The sequence below is a fragment of the Camellia sinensis genome, chromosome 3, assembly GCF_055761805.1.
Source record: "Camellia sinensis isolate YWXY chromosome 3, ASM5576180v1, whole genome shotgun sequence".
NCBI classification, from domain to species: domain Eukaryota; kingdom Viridiplantae; phylum Streptophyta; class Magnoliopsida; order Ericales; family Theaceae; genus Camellia; species Camellia sinensis.
In genome coordinates, this window is record NC_138963.1 from 169,375,848 (window position 1) to 169,398,327 (window position 22,480).

Here is a 22,480-nt window from a genome sequence, read left to right on the forward strand (position 1 = left end):
TCCCTCTTTTCTTTCTTTTCTTCTCTCTTCCTTTCTCTAGTTCAACCGTGTGTAGCAGTGGAATGGCTGAAATAGTGTTATATTTATAGGAGTGTAGAGACAAATTTTTATTTTATTTTATTTCTTTTTTTTTTTTTCCTATTTTCTTATTCTTGACTTGGGAAACATTACCTACAAGGTAGGCCTTGAATGTGTTTGTATGCGTGCCTTAGCATATGCCTCGTTGGGAAGGAAAGGTGGCCGAATCCTCTATCCAAAAGTCTGATTTGATTTTTTTTTTTTTTTTTTTTGTACAAATAAAATCAATGTATATATAACCTATTCACTAGATGTTTTGTTCCCTACTATCTTCTGACTAACTTAGTTATTATTTGTTTAACTCATTTAGTTTCCATAACTGTATTTAGATACAGAAATTTGATCACAGAAAGATAAATAAATTCATTTAAAGGAGTTTAATATTATTATTAATTATGACGCTATCGTTATAATTTAATAATCACTATTAATTGACTTAATATTATTATTAACAAATTAATTAGTTTGTCTAAAACTTCATATTCTTACATATTCCGTTACGTGAGGGATTATTCTGTCAAAACAGAATATACTGTTAACTACTGATTGGGATGTTGATGTGGTGGTTTGCTGACGTAGCTGACATGTGGCACCATCTGGACTAGCCCAGTAAATGACGTGTCAGATGACATGGCATAGACACACAGCGATGACTTGGTAACTACGTGGAGATGGCACTGTCTTGATTGGCCTAGTGATGATGTGTTAGATGACGTGGAACAAACATGAGGCGATGACTTGGTGGCCACGTGGTATAGACGTGGCAGTGGTTGGGCTGGCATGTGGTGGTGATGTGGCCGTCTGGCAAAAATAATTTGCAAATTGTTGCTACAAGTATTCGAACTCAGGCAAAGAAAAAAAGGAGTTGAACCTTAACCACTTAGACAGAGCTACCCTTATTAATTCTTTTCCTCCAAATGAATATTTGAAGTATAAGTTTTGGAGATAGATCGCCGTCTTCTTCCTCTCGCTGCGCGTATATTACCTGATACAGAGTTGACATTATGCATCAAACTTTGACCGGCTCGTGTGTGCCACCCCGACCTCTATTTTGGTCGTTCTTTCTGGATCTGGACTCCTTGCGTCAAAACGGACTTCCTCGTATATTCAGAAGTTGATTTTGACAACTTTGAATTTTTTCAATTTACAGAAAATAGAGTTATGGATGCTCTGTTTGGTACAACGATGCTCTGATACCAACTGTTGTGCTTGAGAAACCAAAACAAACACCAAACACACACATAGAAAAGAGAAACACAAGGTTTGCATGGTTCAGCAATGCACCCACATCCACAACCAGTAGATTTACTCTATGGAGAGAAATACAAAGATTATAACAATAGAAGAAGAGGAGACAACACTCTCACTCACACTCACACTTTTTCTGTTGCTTACACTATGATTACACTCTCTTCTGATTGCCACACTTGAACCCCTCTCATTCACTACCCATTTATAGATACAATGGGAGAGCTAAAGTCTTCATAGCCATCGACGGGCCACCGACATCATTTATGGAAACCACTAACTAGATCTGAAGATCAACCACCCTACCATGGAGTAGCTCGGCTGAATCTTTAGCCCAAATCTTCAACTCCTTCATTTGTCTTCAATCAGCAACCATTGTTGACTTTGGTGAATCAGAGCCAATCTTTAACACATACAAAAATAATATATAACAAATAGATTAAATCTAAAAGTTTGAAAAACAAAAGATAAGGGATGCAAACCAAAACCTGTGGTATACACAGTTTCCTTAAAACAAATTTGCCGCCTCACCAATGGGTGCTAGACGAACGCCAGCGTCTGTTTCTCAAGATAGGATGGTCAAAACCAGCTAATGCAAAAGCACCTTTTGAATAGTTTCAGCGAACTTGAAAATGGAAGTACTATCTCATTAACAAGAATCAAAGAAGGGGCTAACAAAAAAAGATATAAGAAAATTTCTTTGAATTTTCCTTTGATGTAAGAAACATCTCCAACTTCATCTCAAAAATCACCATTCTCTATCATAAAAAGCCTCTCTAAAAACATCCTACTAAGTTGGAGGAGAAATGTCTCTATTTATACAAGTATGAGAATCCCTAGCTATGAAGGCTATCATCATGAGGGCCATCAAATGCCATTAACCAAGGCAATCAATTCTAGCCATTAGGGCTAGAGTTACAAAGGTTGAAAACCTTCTTTGCATTATATATAAAAATAAATAAATATATATATATATATATAATGCTACTGAATAAATCAACTAGATGGGTCACAAAATAGATACGGATGTTGGGTCACAATCCAATCTAAGCTCAATCTCAAACACATGCACAAGCTCAACACAGCTCAACTCAAACTCAAAACTAGATCCAAGTCCAAGTTCAAGACCAAACCTAGCACATGCACAAGCACTGGCCTACGCCTAGTCCAAACCATGACTAAGTTCAAATATAAGCCCAACTTTTATTAATACCCATTTTATGAGATAATTCTCATTCACAACCCAATGGTTTCGGCTCATTATTTTTGTATTGTAATCTTATCACTTAAGAAAATGCAAACCCACTCAAACCCATCTCAACCGGCAGTTGGGTCCCACTTTAATCTCAAATTAAAATTGACAAAAGATCATTATTTTCTAACAGATCTTATATTTAGATTAAATCTAGATCATATATTGATTTCTGAGTAAATTGTGAGTAATTTTTTTGAATTTATAACATTACTGTAATTGTATCCATCAATTGCAGTTATTTTTTTATTATTATTTTATATAATAAACTTGTACTTTTCTAATCCTTATCAGTCCTCTTCTCACATTTTGATATTAGGAAGCCTAATGAGAATCTTTTTAGCTGCTATAAAATGAAATAGAACTATCAAGGAAATGTGCGTATTAAGATGGACAACGTTACACACTTTTTGATTTGGTTTTCTGTTGAGTCTATCTCTTGTTTGTAAGCCACTTAAAACAATGGATTTCAGGAAGTTGTTTCATTGTAAAAGTAGTGAACAAAATCGAATTTTATTTTGTATAACAAAATTGACACACTTAGGCAAAACTATTTTTGCTCAATTCCAAATCTTTTTTTTTTCTTTTTTTTTCCAGTATCTCAGTGTTCTTAATCTTGTTTGTGCTCTATATACTGTGTTTCGTTGGGGGATTTGGGAAGAGAAATGGAAATGAAAGGAAAAGGAGGAAGAATTAATAAGATTCCAAATCCCAACTATGTTTGGTTGAGTTAGAAATCGAAGAAGGAAAAGAAATCATTTCTCAAGAACTCTCTCATTGCCCATCATCACACATAGAATTGTAGTCGTGAATTGCAATAACAAAAAATAAGGGTGTACATGATCAAAGTGCTATTTGTTTTTCAGGAAAAAGTTTCAATGTTTAAAAATAAGAAAAATAAAAAATTAATTTGATAAAAATAAAAATCAATTTTTTTAAAAAAAATTTAAAAATTATTTATAGCCTCCCAAAAAATAAAATTGTATAAAAATGATAAGTATTTTTTATTTCCTTCACCTAATTAATATTTTAGAGAAAAGAAAAAGTTGAAAACAAGTTTTTGAATACCAAATCAAATAGTCTATTGATTTTATGATTTTAAGAACCAAATTGAACAGCTAACCCCTATAAAACTAGACCAAAACCAAAACAAAAAAATAGTTTTGTTTTGGATTAGTTCATGATTCCAAGAGTTCCTATTTAAAATTAACATAATGATGATCAAGTTAATATTATTAAAGCATTAATCAGTGTTAAAGATACATAATTTGATCATAATAATCTCACAAGCATTCAAAAAAAAAAAATCAATATTAAAATAGAACTTGATAAGTAGTACATAGCATTCACATTCATAATATCATAAAGAAGTGCAACAGAGGCCATTAAGCAACAGAGACCATTTGGAATCTCAAGGACACATACATGCCCTGAATCTACCATTCAAGTGCAGCAAGCAACTAAGAAAGTCTACATACAAAAAAATCCAAGCCTAATGATATTTTCATAGGTTCACCAAATCCCTGAAAACTTCAAATAAAAAGTACCAAAGAAAGAAAAATAGTATTATGCATCAAAGATTGAAGATCCAAATTTAATAGACAACCAAAGACCTCGGCGTTCAATAGGGCATTCTAGGTACGCTCGAGCATCACTCACTTCTTTAGCGCAAACTTGATACACCTTCATTCGAGAAGCATCACTCAGGCCACTAACCTTCTCATTCTTCTCAAATAATTGTCCGTTTGTGTAGTTTCAAAGGTTACCACGATCAAGTGCTGCTACAACTACATCTAGGCCATCCTTAATTAACCCCATTTCCTCACTCAAAATACCACCTGATTTATTCTTTCTTTTCTTTGAGTTAGAGGAACAAGATACTTCAGCAGTTTGATCATCTTGAGTTCCAATCCCATCAAAATTCTCTAAGAGTGACTCTGTCTGATCAGAATTTTCATCATCCAAAAGAATTTGTTGCCTAGCCCAACGAAGTCGCTTTTCTTTTAGACCTACAGCAAGACTCCCAGTTGCTCAATCCTTTTCGAAGAGTTCGCATAACTTTTGAAAGTTTTGAATCAAAGCATGTTGAAAATGAGAAACTTTAGGCTTTGCCTGTAGAGAATAGCATATATAATATTATATTAAATAATGATAAATAAATATTTTAATTTTCTAGTACAGAACTACATCAATCTTGCAATTAGATATACCTTGAGGTAAGCTGCCCATACACCTGCTATAGCTTCAATCAGTTGTGTTGAATGATTATATCCAAATCCACTACCAGTTGTTAACATATTTTTAGCCATTGCAAGATTCCTTTTCAAAGTCTTCAACCGATTCCTTACATGACTGGAATCACAATGTACGCTAACCTTGGTACTCACTGCATTGCTTGCAGCTCTATAAGCAGATGATGTAAAACTACCACCAATTTTTTGCCCTTTGAGCATTTGGTCCAAGAGTGAGTAAATAAGAACAACATCCATTTGATTATTCCATTTCAAATGTTTCTTGTCAATTTCTACCGAGCATTCTTGGTCACCTTCCACCTATACTCAAAAATGCCATAAAACATATTGGAAGAAGAGCATAGCTAGTAGCAAATTATCACCTAAACAAATGCAATGTTTCACATAATACAATAACAAATTAAAATATAATTCATTCCAAGATAACATTCAAATAATAATAATTAACCTGTCAATTTTTTGTTTTATCAGCAAAAGAAAAAGATAATATTGATGTAAAGCAAATAAGTACATAATGGGTACATCACAAGAACAAGAACATCAAATAACCCTCCCAGCCCCTCTCTATTTTCCAGGATCTATATTATAATTTGATTGTCATTGAAGATTTATATCATAATCCCTCCACATGTCAGTAGTTATTTGTTCCCTGAACAATTCTCATTCCCTACATTCTTCAGCTAAACTTGATCTAGCCATGTTAGTTTTCTAAGCTCTGTATCAACCTCCTCAATAAGACTTTCATTGGGATCAATACCCATAAGGTAGTTGTGCAAAATACAACAGGCCAAAATAATATCTACTTGAGTGTCAACATCATAATATGTCTCTGTCCCACTTCTTAAATTGGAAACCTTTTCTTTAGGACACCAAAGGCTCTTTCAATTGCATTTCGCAAAGATGCATGACAAAGGTTGAAAAGCTCTCGAGAATTTTCTGGTTAATGAACACTATACTCCTTCAAATGGTAACGAGTACTTCTATATGGAGCAAGGAACCCAGTTTTTAGTTGAAATCCTACATCTACTAAGTAATATTTCCCTAGGACCAACAAGTAATTAAATGATATTAGTTTGAAATTAAAAAAAAAAAAAAAAGATCGATATTCATCAGCATATATACACGTTTAGTGATCACCTTGAGGAACGATCAATTTATCCATTTCTCTTATTAATGCATTATCTAATATTCTCAAGTCTGAAGTAAGCCCTTCTCATCCCGGAAGGATATATGTAAACTTTAAATCAAAAGAACATGCAACCAAAGCATTTTGAGTCGGATAGCATTTTCGTCCTCGATACCTTTGTGCATCCTTGTTCAGCACTCTTACACGAAAATGTGTACCATCAATCGCACCAACACAATCTTGTAAAAATTCATTATTTGTATCCAAACATATAATATTATATACCCTAATTGCATTCATGTAACTACCTTAAAATAAGGCCAATACTTGGGATTGTTTCTAATCTCTGGAGGGCAGTCGAATCCATCAGGTTGCTTTAAAAAGACATCTTCCAATGATATAATGGCTTTAAGAATTTGATAAAAATGTTGACTAATACCTAATCGTTTGTAAAAGAACTTGATTGTACAATTCCTTAAATTATTGCCAATTATATGAAGCAATTTCGCAACTTGTTCTTCTACTTTAGTTTGAGGATTGTCTCTAAGAAACTGAGTTCTTTTAAGCATGCTAACTAGTGTGGCAAACACATCTTTGCTCATGCGTAACTGGCTACAAGAATCTGCATCTTCCAAAGTTGTTAACTATTTAATTAGGACATATCTTTCATAATCTCCTTGTTCTGAAATTGACTTCCTTATATGATCACGACAATGAAGAATTTAGACAAGGCTGACAGCATATGAAGCATACATAGCTACACAAGTGGCTACCCACTTTCTATACTTTTCCCACTCCTCTTGATCATGTATCTACAATTTTTTAAAATAAAAAATCACATCCACTTGTTAATAATGTTCCATAATTGAAATAATACATCAAAAAGTTCAGAGAGTAGGCAACACTCAAAATGACAACCCATTTGGGTACAATGCTTCAAACCTGTTTTCCCAATCAACTAATTTAACGCGCAATAGAGTCTACCCCTTTTAATTTAAATAATACTAAAACAAATACTTTGCTAGAAGTTAACATGTACCAAATATAGGACTGTTTCCATCATACACCACTTCTACTGTCCTACAAATTCATCTGAGATAATCTATACTCATATTACCCAAAACTAATTTAATCCAATACAACAGACCATCCAAAAGCTCACATTTCAAATAAACATTCAATCAAACATTTCACGAGAATGAAAAGGTTAATTTATAAAGCTTGAAATCATGAGAAAAAAAAACACAAAACAAAAGAAAGTAAAATAAACCAAATAGGCACACATCTATAGACGATAACAAGCAAATTGTCTTAACAAACAAACATATAAATAGACAAAATAAAACAAATAAAAAATGTAAATCCAATTTAATCTCATGCAAAGTGAAAAGAAGATATTAAATCATCCAACTACTTAGAAAACAAACAGGGTTTCTGCAATTTTACTTCAAAGAAAAAATTGCAAAGTAGCTTGAACATAGATAAACAAATCCATGTATCTATAATCTCTGATTCATAATAAAACATATATAGGTGCGTGTGTGTGTATGGAATTTTCAAAATAGATCTGAGTTTGATGAGAGGAGAAGAGAAAACGAAAGAGGGGCACAAATACCTAATCAAAATTTTCGGGCAATGAATTATCAATTGAGTTCAGTGATTGAAGATTACCAATTGAAGTAGATGATGATCCCCGATTGGAACGATTTGCTGAATGATGCTACGAATCAAAGATTGCTACCAGAGTTAGATTTGCAATTTCACTTCGAAGCAAATTGTAAAGTAGCTTGAACATAAATAAACAAATCCATGGAAATCAATATAAATCTGAGTTTGATAAGAATGTAAGAGAAAATGAAAGAGGAGCACAAATACCTGATCAAAAATTCCAGGCAATAAATCTTCAATCGAGTTCATTGATTGAAGATTACCGATTGAAGCAAATGATGATCCCTGATTGGAAGGGTTTGCTAAATGATACTACAAATTAGAGTTTGCTACTGGAGTTAGTGTCATGACCCGAACCCGCCCCTATAGATTAAGGTCATAACCGTAGGTAATCATGAGATTACCTACGGCCTCAAATTAGATTAGAATATACTCCATCAGAGTTAAGGGGCCAAACGGAAGCAGACTTAATAATTTTGTCCAATGAGCTTTACTTACATGGCATATCAAAACATTTCATATATACTTAATAATAACTCACACCACATATCAGTAGTCAACATCATGCATATCCAGGATCATTTAAACACATAGTCAGCTAAACCAAAAGCTTATACACATAAACGGTCTATCATGACCAAAAGAAATAGCAAAAAGGAATACAAAAGTCCATAACCAAAGCCTCTTACGTGAGGCACCTGGCTGACTTCACAAAACTCAGGTTCCTTTCTTAAACTCCACTAAGGCTGGGGTTGAACGTCCCTTTGCTCACCTACATACATATGAATGAGAGTGAGCTAACGCCCAGTGGATAATATCAAAATAAAGAGGTTAATGAATGAGATTCGTTCATAAATGAATCATACTTATAATGTACATATTTGAACCACTATTCTCATTCACACCAGATTTACAAATCTCAACAAAGCAAAACGACCTTAGGTCCAACACATCATGTCCATATGCAAAATGACCGCAGGTCCAATTCTTATATAAAACAATACGACCTCAGGCCCATCTATACGAAACGACCTTTGGTCCAACCAACTCTTTATTCCAAACGACCTTTGGTCCAATTCGAACACATCAAACAGCCTCGGGCCCAATTCAAACATACCAGGCGTATCAAACGGCCTCGGGCCCATTCTCTTTATATTCGTATCCATGTATATTTCATATTCATGATCATGATCCCTTTCATTCAAACGGCCTTTGGCCCATCAAGGTATTCCAACATATCAAATGACATATTCAAACCGTCTTTGGCCCACCTTTGCATTCATGTCCGACGGCCTTTGGCCCAATCATTCATGTCCGACGGCCTTTGGCCCACTCATTCATGTCCAACGGCCTTTGGCCCACTCATTCATGTCTGACAGCCTTTGGCCCACTCATTCATATCCGACGACCTTTGGCCCAATTCAATTATATCAAACACATTAACAATAAACAGCGAATGGCAAACGGTAAACGGTAAACGATAAACGGCAAACGGCCTTAGGCCCAATTCAAATATATCAAACGTATTAAACGGCCTTATACAAAATTAGGCATATAGAATACTCATTCATATTTCAAATCAACAAATCCATGAAGCTTATACAGAAATAGCATTTGGAAAGCAACATACTTGAAAATATCTTTACTAAGATATTACTCACAGTGTTCTACTGGTCGATTTTCCCTTGAACTCAACCCTACACATTACATAACACATATGGGTCACAAACGATTCAATCTGTTCTTAATTCATACATTCCTCTTAGGCTTCTTTCTTATCATTTTAACTCATTCACAATGCTCAATGCATGCCTAAGAGTGCGTAGAAATGAAAGAGAACAGAAAACAAATCATAAAATCACTTTTCAAAATGTCTGAAACAGGGATCCCCGCTCGAGCGTGGCTTTTGCCGCTCGAGTGGACTCCTATGGTCGACAAAAATACTGGTTGCCTTATTTTTACGCTCGAGCGTGAATTCGGACGTTCGAGCTGAAAGTCACTCTACATAGCTCCCCGCTCGAGCATACATCACTAACTGCAAAACTGCTAGGAGCTTGCATTTCACGCTCGAGTGGCGCTTTCCCCCGCTCGAGCGGACATGCCAAATTCTGAGTTTTCCAGAACCGTTCTTAAGGCTCAAACTTGCATTCAAACTCAAATAACTTACATATCACGACTTATACTTCACATGCAAACCTTCTAACATGATTCAAATGCTAAATTACAACATTTTGAAGTTCAATTCCCATGGATCAATTTCATACTCATACAATTCTTGCCAAATTCATCTCCAAAACATGTAGTTGAGTCCACAGTCTCTTTTTCATGGATGCATGTCTTAAATGACTTCCAATTTAACCCAATCAACATGTCTTAACCACAAACATGAGAACTCATAACAAATTACCACATGCATGCACACATTGATCTCAATTTCATCATGATTAACATGCTTCACCTTCAAATATGCAACTATATGGTAGTTCATGGTAATTATACACATGCATGTGCATACAAGCTCCATATTCAACAAATTCAACTCAAGTCATGTTGTTGATCACCATCAAGCCTTGAATTCACAAAATTAAAATATTAAACTTATGAATTCATAACCGATTACTCACCTAGGAGCTCAACTCTCCTAAATTATGGTTGATTATTGAGTTGGTCTTCAAGTTACTCAAGTTTCTTACTCAATTCTTCAATGGCTTTCCTCCTCTCTCTCTCTCTCTAGCCGACCCTCTCTCCCTTTCCTTAGAGTATTCTCAACCAAATTGAATAAAAGAGGGAAATTGAGTGAAAATGAGCCTTTTTATAGGCTCTTTTTAATTACACTTCATTAACACTAATTAATTGAGCACTATTTCATCAATTTAATCTATTTAATTTGATCCGAATTAATTTTTGATTAAATTTCACCATAGGCTCTAAAAATTACGCTAATCACAATGGCGTAATCAATTTCGGGTTCTGTGGCCGATAGGGCCTTCAATTTAAATTCTAAAGCAGATAATCAAACAGATTTTCCTACGGTGAACAGATAGAAATTCAAAACTACATATATTCATATAAATGGCACTCGAAATCATATCAAACACATAATCACAATCATAATCAGGATTAATTAGCATAACACGGACAAGGGTTATCACAGTTAGATCTTCAAAACTCGTCAGTGATGGTTTTTTGAAGCTACTCATGAATGGTCTCCTGCGAGAAGCCATAAACAATGAAACTCTCTCTCCCTCATAAATTTTTCCTCTCACTTTTACCAGGTCTTTTCTCACAAATATAAAAAAGAATTGATGTTCTAGAAGGCTCTCCTATTTTTTAATTTATTTCTCAATCCCTTTCTTTTCCTATATATTTTTTATTATAACCAAACAAAAATGGGATTACATTTCCTTTTCCCTTTTCAAATCCCTCCTCAAATTTTCCAATCAAACACAGCCTTAGTCTTCCAAATACACCAACACATAGGAAAGAAAGAAAACAACAAAGCAGGTACAAAGCCAAACAAGTAACAAATCTGAAAAAACACAGAAACCAAACCAAAAACAAAACTAAACTAAACCAGACTCTCTCTCTCTCTCTCTCTCTCTCTCTCTCTCTCTCTCTCTCGAAAAAGAAAAAAAATAACTCAAATTTGAAAAAAAATTAAAAAAAAAAAACAAAAAAAAAAGTCCGAAAAATAAGTTTTTTTTTTTTTGATCTACACATGATGCGAACTGTTGAGTAAGGCCACAGCGGACAATACTTTTAAGCAAGGTATATTATAAAATAATGATGGCACGTTTGTTTAGGAGGGCCTTTTGGGCTTAGGGCTAGTTCGCTTGTCTTACAGTCTTGGCTTGGATAGAATGTTAATCTTCTTTTTTTTTTTTTGGTAGACGATACCTATTGTGCAGGTATTGTCAGACTAAAGGAAATAGAAAAGTACTCCAATGTGAGAGATCATAAAGGGGTACTTCATTTGGTTCACTGCCTTCGTGACCTCAAGGCCAAACAGATAAATAGTAATTTAAACTTTAAAGAACTTACATTTGTATAAGTTTCTAAGCAAAATGTATACTTCAAACTGTTGTTCTTTTATGCAAGGTCGGTATACATGTCTGTCCATGGCTCAGGCACGCTAGTTTAAAGATCATTTAGGAGTGATGACATGGAAACAACCACAAAAAATTAATGCTATTCTTGGCATTCTACATCAAATACCGATGATGTTCATAATGGACTTATAATGGTGCAGTTGGCTTCTTTCTTGAATCTTGAGGGCACTTTTTGAGCTTGGAATCCAAAGTGGTTGGGAGGCTCCTTGTTGAGTTGGGCCATAATAGACAATATTTTCATATGGAAGTTGGCCATGCTCAATTACGTTGGTATCAAACCAAGTTTGTGTCTAGCGCGAGGATCAAATGGTGCATGACACCTCTATCTTTGAAGCATTTTTAGGCTTAGAACCCAAAAAGACAACATGTGAGGCCAATTGTTAAATTAGGTCATAGCTAACAACACTTTCAGATGTCTACATCAAGGGACAACGTATCCGTTGACATAGGCACTTCTATTTTAGAGACGTCTTTTGAACGTAAAATCCAAGAAAACAAATCCATAAAAAATGACTGTTGGACTGAATCATAACGAACAGTGCATTTTACCGTTAGAATAGGAAGGAATTGGAGAGATGATTGTGTATGCAATCAAATCCTTTATGTTGTAGAATATACCCACAAAGATCCTCCAACAAACCCATTTGTTTAAGTGGGCATGTGGCTGGCCTTACACATAAAAGTCACCATTATCCTTTCTCTAAAAGAGAACTAAATGAATGGTTACCCTAAACCCTAATTTTACTTTGGTGGAATGTGATGAAATGTGGCTCTGTATTTGGTGGAATGTGATGAAATGTGGCCCTGTATTTGGTGGAATGTGATGAAATGTGGCCCTCTATTTCTATGATTGCAATTTGAGATGTTATTTCCTTTAGGTGAACATCCAGTCATCCATTTCAGTAACCAAAAATTGAGACATTGGTTGAGTGTTGAGTGACTCACTCTCCCTTTGCATAATACAATATTTCTCAAAAGAACCAATGAACCAACCTTATGTCAATGCATTTTTTATTATCTCTCTCCCAATTAAAAATTGTATGCCATACTTGTATTATTGATTCCATAAACACCAAGTACTTGAATCCTTCTTGGTGGTTTCCATAGTGTACCAACAGCAAACAAGCAGAGCCAATAAGAGAGAGCTAGTGACATATAACTATTAGATCACATTTTCTAGCAGACTATGTGTAGAGATTTATAAAGAAAGAAATGCAATATGATTGGTCAGAAATATCAAAGTTTTTAGCAAAGTTTGGAGACATATAATTAGTTTTTTCGAAGGTAAAAAATGCTTTTCCAAGAAGCCCTATTAAATATTCTCACTATATACCACCACTCCATGTAACATTTTTCTGAAATCTTTAAGGCATAACTAAGAGTGCAAGGTCTATCTATAAATAGAAGAGCTTGGCATTGTAGTCAGAGAGCTTCAGAGGAAACCAAAGGTTGGTGCAAAGCATGAGGTGTTCACTAGGTTATGATCTGATGAACATCATGAAGAGTAACAAACCTTTTATTGGGGTCCTACTTATCCAAATTATGTATGCGGGCAGGTCCTTGTTTGCAAAAGCAGTTATTTCTAAAGGAATGAACCCTTATGTGTTTGTTGCATATCGCCAAGCTTTTGCCGCACTATCCTTAGCTCCCTTCGCTTACTTCTTCGAAAGGTCACCCCCCAAACAATTTTCACTTTTGCAGCCTATGGCCATTAATTTTTTTTTTTTTTTTTTTTTTATTTGCTGATTTGTTTTATGAATATGCAGTAATAAGTCAGCTTCCCTATCACTGAACTTACTTTGCAAGATCTTCTTTGTGTCTTTATGTGGGTATGTATGGACATGATCAACTACTTGCTCCAATGTTGGACTAACTTTAAAGTGTTTAGCAAGTGAATTAATATAATAATAACACATAAATAATCATGAAACTTGTATATTATGCTTCGTTTGTTTCAGGATTACTCTGAGTTTAAATCTCGACTCTTTGTCGATGAATTACACCTCTGCAACTTTCGCTGTGGCCATCACCAATATAGTTCCTGCTTTTACCTTTATCATGGCTGTTTTCTTAAGGTACAAGAAATGAGAATCTATACGTCATCATCAAATTTTAACAAAAATCAACAATGTTATGGAGCCCCATAAATTTTTAGAAAATGAAGTGTGTTGACCAAATTCATTCTAGGTGTGGCCCATATCATACAAAGTTTGAATTTGCATCACAAGCTTTTTTACCCACTTTTCGGACACTTTTCTAGCTCCCTAACTTTTTCGAAAGGTGGGCTCTTTTTTTTTTCCTTCAAGAAATGAATAAAAGAATTTTGTGATTGGGCATTTCAGGATGGAAAGCATTTCCATAAAAAAAAGGCATGGATTAGCCAAGATTGTGGGTACTGTGATCAGTCTTTTGGGAGCATTGGCATTTGTTTTTCTTAAAGGACCTCCAATATATTCAGTTAGCCACAAGGAGAATTCAGTCCCATCATCTACAGAGTGCTATTCCAAAGGGGACTGGTTAAAAGGCTCACTTGCAGCAATCTCATCCAACATAGCATGGTCTTTGTGGATTATTATGCAGGTTCCTCTCTCTCTCTCTCTCTCAATCAAATGGGTTGATCAGCTTTCTTTCAGTTCCTTACTGTTGGGTTTGTGGAGTGTCATTAGTATTGTACACTAGGGTCACAAAATCCAACCAAGGGTACTAAGGTTATTACAGTAATTTTTTATGTAAACCTAACACATATATTGTTATCTACACAACTATCCACATTCAGCAGTAAACATAGATAATTAAGCTAACCCACACAAATCTGTTACGTGCTTTTTTCTCTGTGATTGATTATTCTTACTATTATTTGTGTATGGCTTAGTCATCAAACACTATGTTGATATGTTTCATTCAGGGTCCCATTGTGAAGGAATATCCAGCACTACTACGACTAACAACCCTACAAACCTTCTTTAGCAGCATACAGTCAGCAATTTGGGCAGTTGCTGCGGAGAGAAATCTATCCTCATGGAAGCTTGGATGGGATGTTAATCTCCTTTCCATCATCTATTGTGTAAGTTTCTTCCATCTTTTTTGCAATTGTATAAAAAGAGGTAGTACCAGTACACGAGGCTCCCACCATTAATTGTAGTTTAATTGACCAAAATGGATTCTAACATTTGAAATCGACTCTGTTTGATGAAAATGGGGCAGGGTTTAGTTTCAACTGGGATTACTTACTGGTTGCGGATTTGGATTATAGAGAAGAAAGGCCCTGTTTTTCTAGCAGTGTTCACTCCCTTAGCACTTGTCATTACTGCCTTCTCATCAGCAATTCTGTGGAAAGAAACCCTTCATTGGGGAAGGTTTGTACCCCTTATCTGCCCTTAGTTAACTCTGTGTGTGTGTGCACAGATGCATGCATACACGCCTTTGTAAATTTTAACATTATTGAGAGAGTCATTTTATCTTAATGTTGTGGCAGCGCTTGCGGTGCTGTGCTGCTGATATGTGGCCTCTACGGATTCTTGTGGGCAAAACACGAGGAAGGAACAGCTGAGAAAAATGATGAAGGAAAAGCCGAGAAAGTTGAACAAAAATCGGACACCATAGTGGAAAATGCCTAATAGTGACTGATTGATTGCATGGTGGGATAGGGGTTGTTGCAAATGGCTTTGATAAAGACATTTCCCAATTTTAGGGGCATACAAAATATATATATATATATATATATTTCTCACTAGGGTTTCTAATTGGAATTAAGAAGCTTGTAGGGTCCACCCTTAGCTACCCTTCATTTTGATTGGTTACTGAGAATTCAAGGAAAAAAGAAAAGAAAATGTCTTATATATATAATAATCACAGGCACATTTAAACAGATATCCATTGACATGCTAACACCCTCTTGTTGTTCACTTCTACTAATACATGCATATTCATTTCCTTACTTCAATAAAACCCTTTTATTATGTCATTTTCACATATGACTATAATTGAGATAGACAAAAAGACAAAACAAAAAGAATGTCTAATTGATGGCACTGTTACTATTTTTTATTTTTATTTTTATTTTTTTGGAGAAACACAAGAACTTATTTAAATATAAAGAAAGATAAAATCATAAATTACACAATCATATGATAGAAGCACAAAGATAGGTACAGAGGAAGAGCTGAAAAAGTTACAAAAACAACAAAACAGAGCAATATTTCGATTTTGAAACAACTAAACAGAGCAAAACCACTTGTCTCTTCATTTCCTCCAATTAGCAACACAAGTTGAAGGCAGTTAGTGTGCATGTAAGCGACATTATCCTAATGCATGAAAACTCGCAGAAAAGTTGAGTTTAATGTTATAGGAAAGACAACCTTCTAAAAAATATTGCCTCTTAACATCATGTAGCACATGAAATGACTCATATGGCCATCCATGGTGGTTCTTCAATGTCATTCACTTCTTTAGTGGCCAACGCACCTCCGTGCACGTGCAATGCACGTGTTTTCCTTGTCTGAAGACCAATATCTAATGGTAGTTGTCACATGTACAGACCATTTTTTATTTAAAAAATAAGCACAACACAATTTTGGGAAAAATAACAGATGAGTAAAAGCTTTCATGATTTACATTGTCAGGTGGGGAGACAAGACCTAGATTAAAGTAGATTCGTCTTTGACAGCATTGGCTTCCTTGATGGCAGCAAAGAATGTCATCATATCCAGCGTAGCCATTTTTCAACCACATAGCATGCCACCCAAATCCCTCAAGGTGCCTCTCAAGACTCAGTAAATGCAATTTCTGTGTGAGCCATCAACAGAATGCAATCAATTTGACAAATCCCCAGGACATCATTTATGATTCCTTCCATTTGACAGCCATCTGCAAGTAATACATACCAAAGAACACACTGGCACCATAAATTAGAGAAAAAAAACATGGGGAATACCACGGAGAAAGAATGTACTGCTATGACTAGGTAAAAAAAATCCTAACAATCTACATTTAAGCAGACAACAGGACATAGAGAACAACATGCAAGAGATTTTACATGTAGTGATCAACCATCTCATTGCAAGGTTTGGTGTATGTTGCAGCCCAATGGTTAAGATTACACACGTTCTTGTGTTCATGTTGCTTGATAACAAAGTGTCACGACCCAACCCAAATTCTTAGGGCTGGAATTGTAACTCACTACTTTATTCTAATCGTGGCAAATTAAATAGCGTAGGCGGAGGCAAAAGGAAATAAAAATAATTAAACAAAAAATTTACTTCATTTTACTATATTAATAAGAGAAAATACATCTATAGGGTTTTTATTATTTTATTATTCAGTGACCGGCCCTGAGTAAAAACAAAAGGAAACAAAAATTAAATAAATAAATAAATAAACAAAAACAAAATAATGGTTCAATATCAAATTCTCGTGCGGGTTCCACTACGTGAGGTTATAGGTCTCCCTCGCATCTCGTAACCTGAAAGGGTAACAGCTATAAGCACACAGCAGAGTGAGAAATATTATGCCAAGAGTATAGGGAATACCAAATAACCATGGATAGTTATTTAAGCTAAAATAGTAACATAACTTAATTTGAATAAAAAAATGATTTAAAGTGCCAGAAACTGAAACACATAAATTATGTAATTGAATAACCATAATCACGGTACAAAATAGAACAGAACAGAATAGAGGTCACTGGAGTGACAGTTAGAACAGAGGTCAATGGATCCATAACAAAGAGAGGACCACAAAGTGGCAAAACAGAGGCCAATGATTATTTAAGTCCCCCAAGGCGTGGGACTCCCGTGGTGGTACTTACAAAACATAATTATTTATAAGGTCATTGTCAAATACTTTATAAAATTTAAACAAACATATCTATAGGTTTCATTTTAAACAAATAGAGTTCAGAAAATAACCCACGTAATTGAAATATTAATATAATTTATAAAACATAACTTGTATAAAATAAATTATGGTAAGTTAAAACATACGTAAAATATATTATGGTCACTCGAGGTATAATATAACTCACCTTAATATTAACCCTTAAAATTTACTTTCCACTATCACAACCCTTCTTACTATAAGTTTCCTACCTCTAGTATCTTACGTGCTCTTTTTTCTTTTTCTTTTTTTCTTCCTCTTGTGATTCGCATTTCTCTTGCATAACTCCTCCCTATTTATAGGGAGGCAAATGTGCCCTCAGGCCAACACGTGGCCACAGCTTAAATCCCCCTAGATTTGATGCTTATCTAATGAATATTTGTGATAATTATACTTTGGCCCAGTTCTTTAACATAATTATATAAACCAACTAATCCCTAATTATATTACACTTTACCGCATACCAGCAGAAAATTAATTGTTTATTTTACTATCACACCCACTATTATTATTAGTATTATTATTATTATCATGATTGGTTGTGGTATTAATTAAATATTTAGGGTGTCACATTTCTCTCCTCCTAAATAGAAGTTTGTCCCAAACTTGACGTACCTTAATTGTCGAAGAGGTGTAGATATTTGGCTCGCATTTGACTTTCTGTTTCCTACATAGCTTCTTCGATATGATGATTTTGCCATAAGACTTTTACTAGCGGTATGGTCTTGTTTTGGAGAACTTGATCACGACAATCGAGAATCTGCACTGGTTGCTCTTCATAAGAGAGGTCCTCTTGGACTTCCAAGTTCTCATAGTCGATAACATGTTCTGGATCTCGGAGGTACCGTCGGAGCATTGAAACGTGAAACACATTGTGAACATTGTAAAGTTCAGGCAGTAGTGCAAGGCGATATGCTACAAGACCAATCCTTTATAATACCTCGAATAGTCCGATGTGATGTGGGTTTAACTTCCCTCGCTTTCAAAATCGGATAACTCCTCTTGTTGGTGAGATCTTGAGGAATACATGATCCCCTACTTAGAATTCCAACTCCCGTCTCTGTATATCTGCATAACTTTTTTGGCAACTCTGGGCAATGCGAATTCGCTGCTGGATAAGTTGGATTTTATCACTTGTGATTTGCACGATCTCGGGGCCTAGCAGTTTCCTGTCCCCGACATCTGTCCAGCATAGAAGTGATCGACATCTCCTTCCATACAGAGCTTCGTACAGCGCCATTCCAATGCTTGCCTGATAGCTATTGTTATAGGCGAATTCCACTAAAGGTAGGTGCTCATCCCAGTTACCTTTGAGATCCAACACGCATACACGTAATATGTCTTCCAACGTTTGGATTGTTCTTTCAGATTGCCCATCAGTTTGTGGGTGATAAGCAGTGCTAAACTTCAGTGTAGTCCCAAAGCCTCCTGCAATTTGCTCCAGAAGTGAGACACGAAGCGGGGTCTCAGTCAGACACGATTGAAACTGGGGTGCCGTGCAAACGAATAATTTCCTTGATGTATAAGGTGGCAAACTTATTAAAGGAGTACATGATTTTGATTGGCAGAAAATGCGCCGACTTCGTCAATCGGTCTACTATAACCCATATTACATCATTTTTCGAAAATGACTATGGTAGCCCGACCACGAAGTCCATAGTGATGTGCTCCCATTTCCATTCAAGAATAGGGAGTGGTTGCAACAGTCCTGCAGGTCTCTAATGTTCTACTTAGACAATGCAGACATTTAGAGACATGGCTTGATATGTCTCTTTTCATTCCTGTCCACCAGTAGTGTTCCTTCAGATCCTAGTACATCTTTGTGTTGCTAGGGTGGACTGCAAATCTCGAGCTATGAGCTTCCACCAATATCTTCTTCTTGAGTTCCACAATGTCGGGTACGCAAATTCGATTTCGAGATTTTAGTATCCCATTGCTTATAGTGAAATCAGGATCAGGCGCACTCCTTTGCTCCTCGTACTTTTTCTTCAAAAGTTTATCTTTCCATTAGCGCTCTTTAATTTCTTCAATGAATGTAGGTTCCACGGTTATGTTGGTGAGCAGTCCATTGATCTTGTAGGAAACGAGAGTACATGCCAAACTACTGGTCATCTTTCAGCTCAGTGCGTCTGCCACCACATTAGCTTTGCCTGAATGGTGATGGATCTCTACATCATAGTCTTTTACAAATTCTAGCCATCGTCGTTGTCTCATATTCAGTTCCTTCTGTGTGAACAGATATTTAAGACTTTTGCGATCAGTGTAAATTTCGCAAGTTGCACCGTAGAGATAATAACGTAGATCTTGAAAGCAAAGATCACCGCAGCCAATTCCAGATCATGTGTTGAATAGTTCTTTTCATGAGTCTTTAGTTGGCATAAGGCATAAGCAATGACTTTTCCATTTTGCATAAGAACGCAACCTAAACCATTGTATAAGGCATCACTATAAATTACGAACCCATCTGCTCCTGTAGGGAGTGCTAGTATAGAAGCTGACACAAGTCGACTTTTTAATTCTTGAAAGCAACGTTCCTGTTTGTCAGTCCATTCAAAGGGTGTGTTCTTCTAAGTTAGCTGGGTCAAAGGTGATGCTATCTTTGAGAAATCTTGCACGAAACGTCAATAATAGCCAGCTAGACCCAAGAAACTTTGAATTTTTGACACATTAGTAGGTTGTGACCAATCTACGATTGCTGCAACTTTTTAGGGGTCAACCGAGATGTTATCTTTGTTGATGATGTGACCGAGGAAGTGTACACAGTGATCCAGAATTCGTATTTCTTTAACTTGGCATAAAGTTTGTGATCACGTAGTGTTTGTAGAACTGTTCGCAAGTGCTGCTCACGGTCTTCCGGTGACTTGGAGTATATGAGGATGTCGTCAATGAAGACAATGACGAACTCATCAAGATAGAGTTTGAACACTTGGTTCATGAGGTCCATGAAGGCTGCTAGAGCATTTGTGACGCCAAAAGGCATGACAAGAAACTCGTAGTGCCTATAACGGGTTCTGAAGGCAGTTTTTTCGATGCCTTCCTTTTTGACTTTTAGTTGGTGATAGCCCGTTCACAAGTCGAGTTTTGAGAATACTTGGGCGCCTTGAAGTTGATCGAACAAGTCATTGATTCGTGGCAGAGGGTGCCGATTCTTGATGGTGACCTTGTTCAACTCCCGATAGTTGATGCATAACCTCATCATGCCATTCTTTTTCTTTACGAACAGTACTAGAGCTCCCCAGGGTGAGGCACTAGGTCGAATGAAACCTTTGTCCAGGAGTTCCTGGAGTTGAGTCTTCAGTTCTTTCAATTTCGTCATTGACATGCGGTATGGGGCTTTTGATACTGGTTGGGTACCAGGTTGAGTTTCAATAGTGAATTCGATTGCCCAGTCAACCGGGGTACCAGGTAGATCTTTAGGAAAAACATCCAGGAATTCTCGTACTACGAGGATCGCATCAACGATGGGGGCCTCTTTTTGTGTATTAATCACATAACAAATATAACTACCACAACCCTTTCTTAGAAGTCGTTGGGCTATTATAGAGGATATAATACAAGGAAGGTTGGAAACTCCAGTCCTATCAAAGACATGCTCGGGTTGGTTTGGTAACCTGAGGAAGACCTTTTTGGCTTTACAATCAATAGAGGCATGGTTAGCAACTAGCCAATGCATACCTAAGATCACATCAAAGTTTCCAATGCGGAGAGGAATCAAGTCTACGTATAAGGTTTTGCCTTTTAAGGATATAGCACAAGATTTGTATACATCAGCACTAAGGGCGGAATTACCAAAAGGAAAAAACACAGACAATATATATCCTAAGGGTTCGGGTATTAATGCCAGCTTGGCAGCAAAGTATGGTGCAACAAAAGAATGAGTTGACCCAGAGTCAATAAAGACATGAGCTAAATGACCACAGACAGAAAGCGTACCTAACACAACTATTTCGGTAACTTCTGGTTTTCCAAGTACCAAGGCAAAAGCCCTTCCTTGGCGTTTTTGGTCCTTCCTCTCTCCTCCAGGTCCTGCGGGTTTTCTGACTGGGCCAGAGGGACTGGCTGTAGGATTAGTCATCATTGGATAGTCCCTCAGCAAGTGGCCTACTTGACCGCATTTAAAGCATGCTCCCGTGTCTCAATGGCATTATCCCCAATGAGCCTTTCCACAAGTAGGACAAATTGGAATAGTGCCACCTCAGGATTGGTAGGACCTTGATTTCCTGAACTAGTTATGCCTGTATTCACCTTTTTAGGAGGCGCAACACTGGGTCTTCTATTGTCTCTTTTTGAGAATCGCTTTTTATGGCTTGGTTCCCCGAAACACGAGGCTTTAATCCCTTTTTCTGCAATGTACTCCCGATCTACCACTTTCGCATAGGTTGGTAGTTTCAAAACCTCAAGCCTATCTTTGATTTCAGCATCCAATCCTGCTTCAAACTTTCTTGCTTTTCAAGCTTCAGTGGGGATGACATATGTCGCAAACCAAGCAAGTTGTGTAAATTTACTCTCGTATTCGGCCACCGTCATGGTTCCCTGCTTTAGATGTATGAATTTCGACGCCTTTTGTTCCCGCAACGAATCTGGAAAGTATTTTGCATAAAATACTTCCAAGAATCTTGCCCAAGTCACAATTTCTTCTTTCTCTAGAGTGAGAAGCCACCATTCCTATGCATTATCTTTGAAAGTGAAAGTGGCGAAAGTTATTTTCTGTCTTTCAGCGCAGGGTAAAGCGTGAAAAACCTTTTCCATGACTTTAACCCAAGCGTCTGCTACCATTGGGTCTGGACCGCTTGTAAATATGGTGGGTTTCAGATCCTAGAACTGTTTAATGGTAACCGGCTCTTCTCGTCATTCCGGCATCCCATTGTTGATG

At 36.3% G+C, this 22,480-nt stretch overlaps 1 protein-coding gene across 1 annotated transcript; it reads left to right on the forward strand.

Moving 5' to 3' along the window:
- Positions 1-12,964: 12,964 nt before the first annotated feature.
- Positions 12,965-15,603, forward strand: LOC114301049 (WAT1-related protein At1g43650). Its single transcript, XM_028245952.2, has 7 exons — positions 12,965-13,403; positions 13,500-13,562; positions 13,692-13,808; positions 14,076-14,313; positions 14,639-14,797; positions 14,938-15,089; positions 15,209-15,603. The coding sequence occupies exons 1-7, from the start codon at positions 13,195-13,197 to the stop codon at positions 15,348-15,350; spliced, it is 1,080 nt and encodes a 359-aa protein (XP_028101753.2). The 5' UTR covers positions 12,965-13,194; the 3' UTR covers positions 15,351-15,603.
- The last annotated feature ends 6,877 nt before the right edge of the window (positions 15,604-22,480 follow it).

Bases quoted from the DNA above. Each gene is read 5' to 3' on its own strand.
- LOC114301049 (XM_028245952.2), top strand. From the start codon at position 13,195: ATGAGGTGTTCACTAGGTTATGATCTGATGAACATCATGAAGAGTAAC. The intron at 13,563-13,691 runs GTATGTATGGAC...CGTTTGTTTCAG, and splicing joins TTCTTTGTGTCTTTATGTGG to GATTACTCTGAGTTTAAATC. The intron at 13,809-14,075 runs GTACAAGAAATG...TGGGCATTTCAG, and splicing joins ATCATGGCTGTTTTCTTAAG to GATGGAAAGCATTTCCATAA.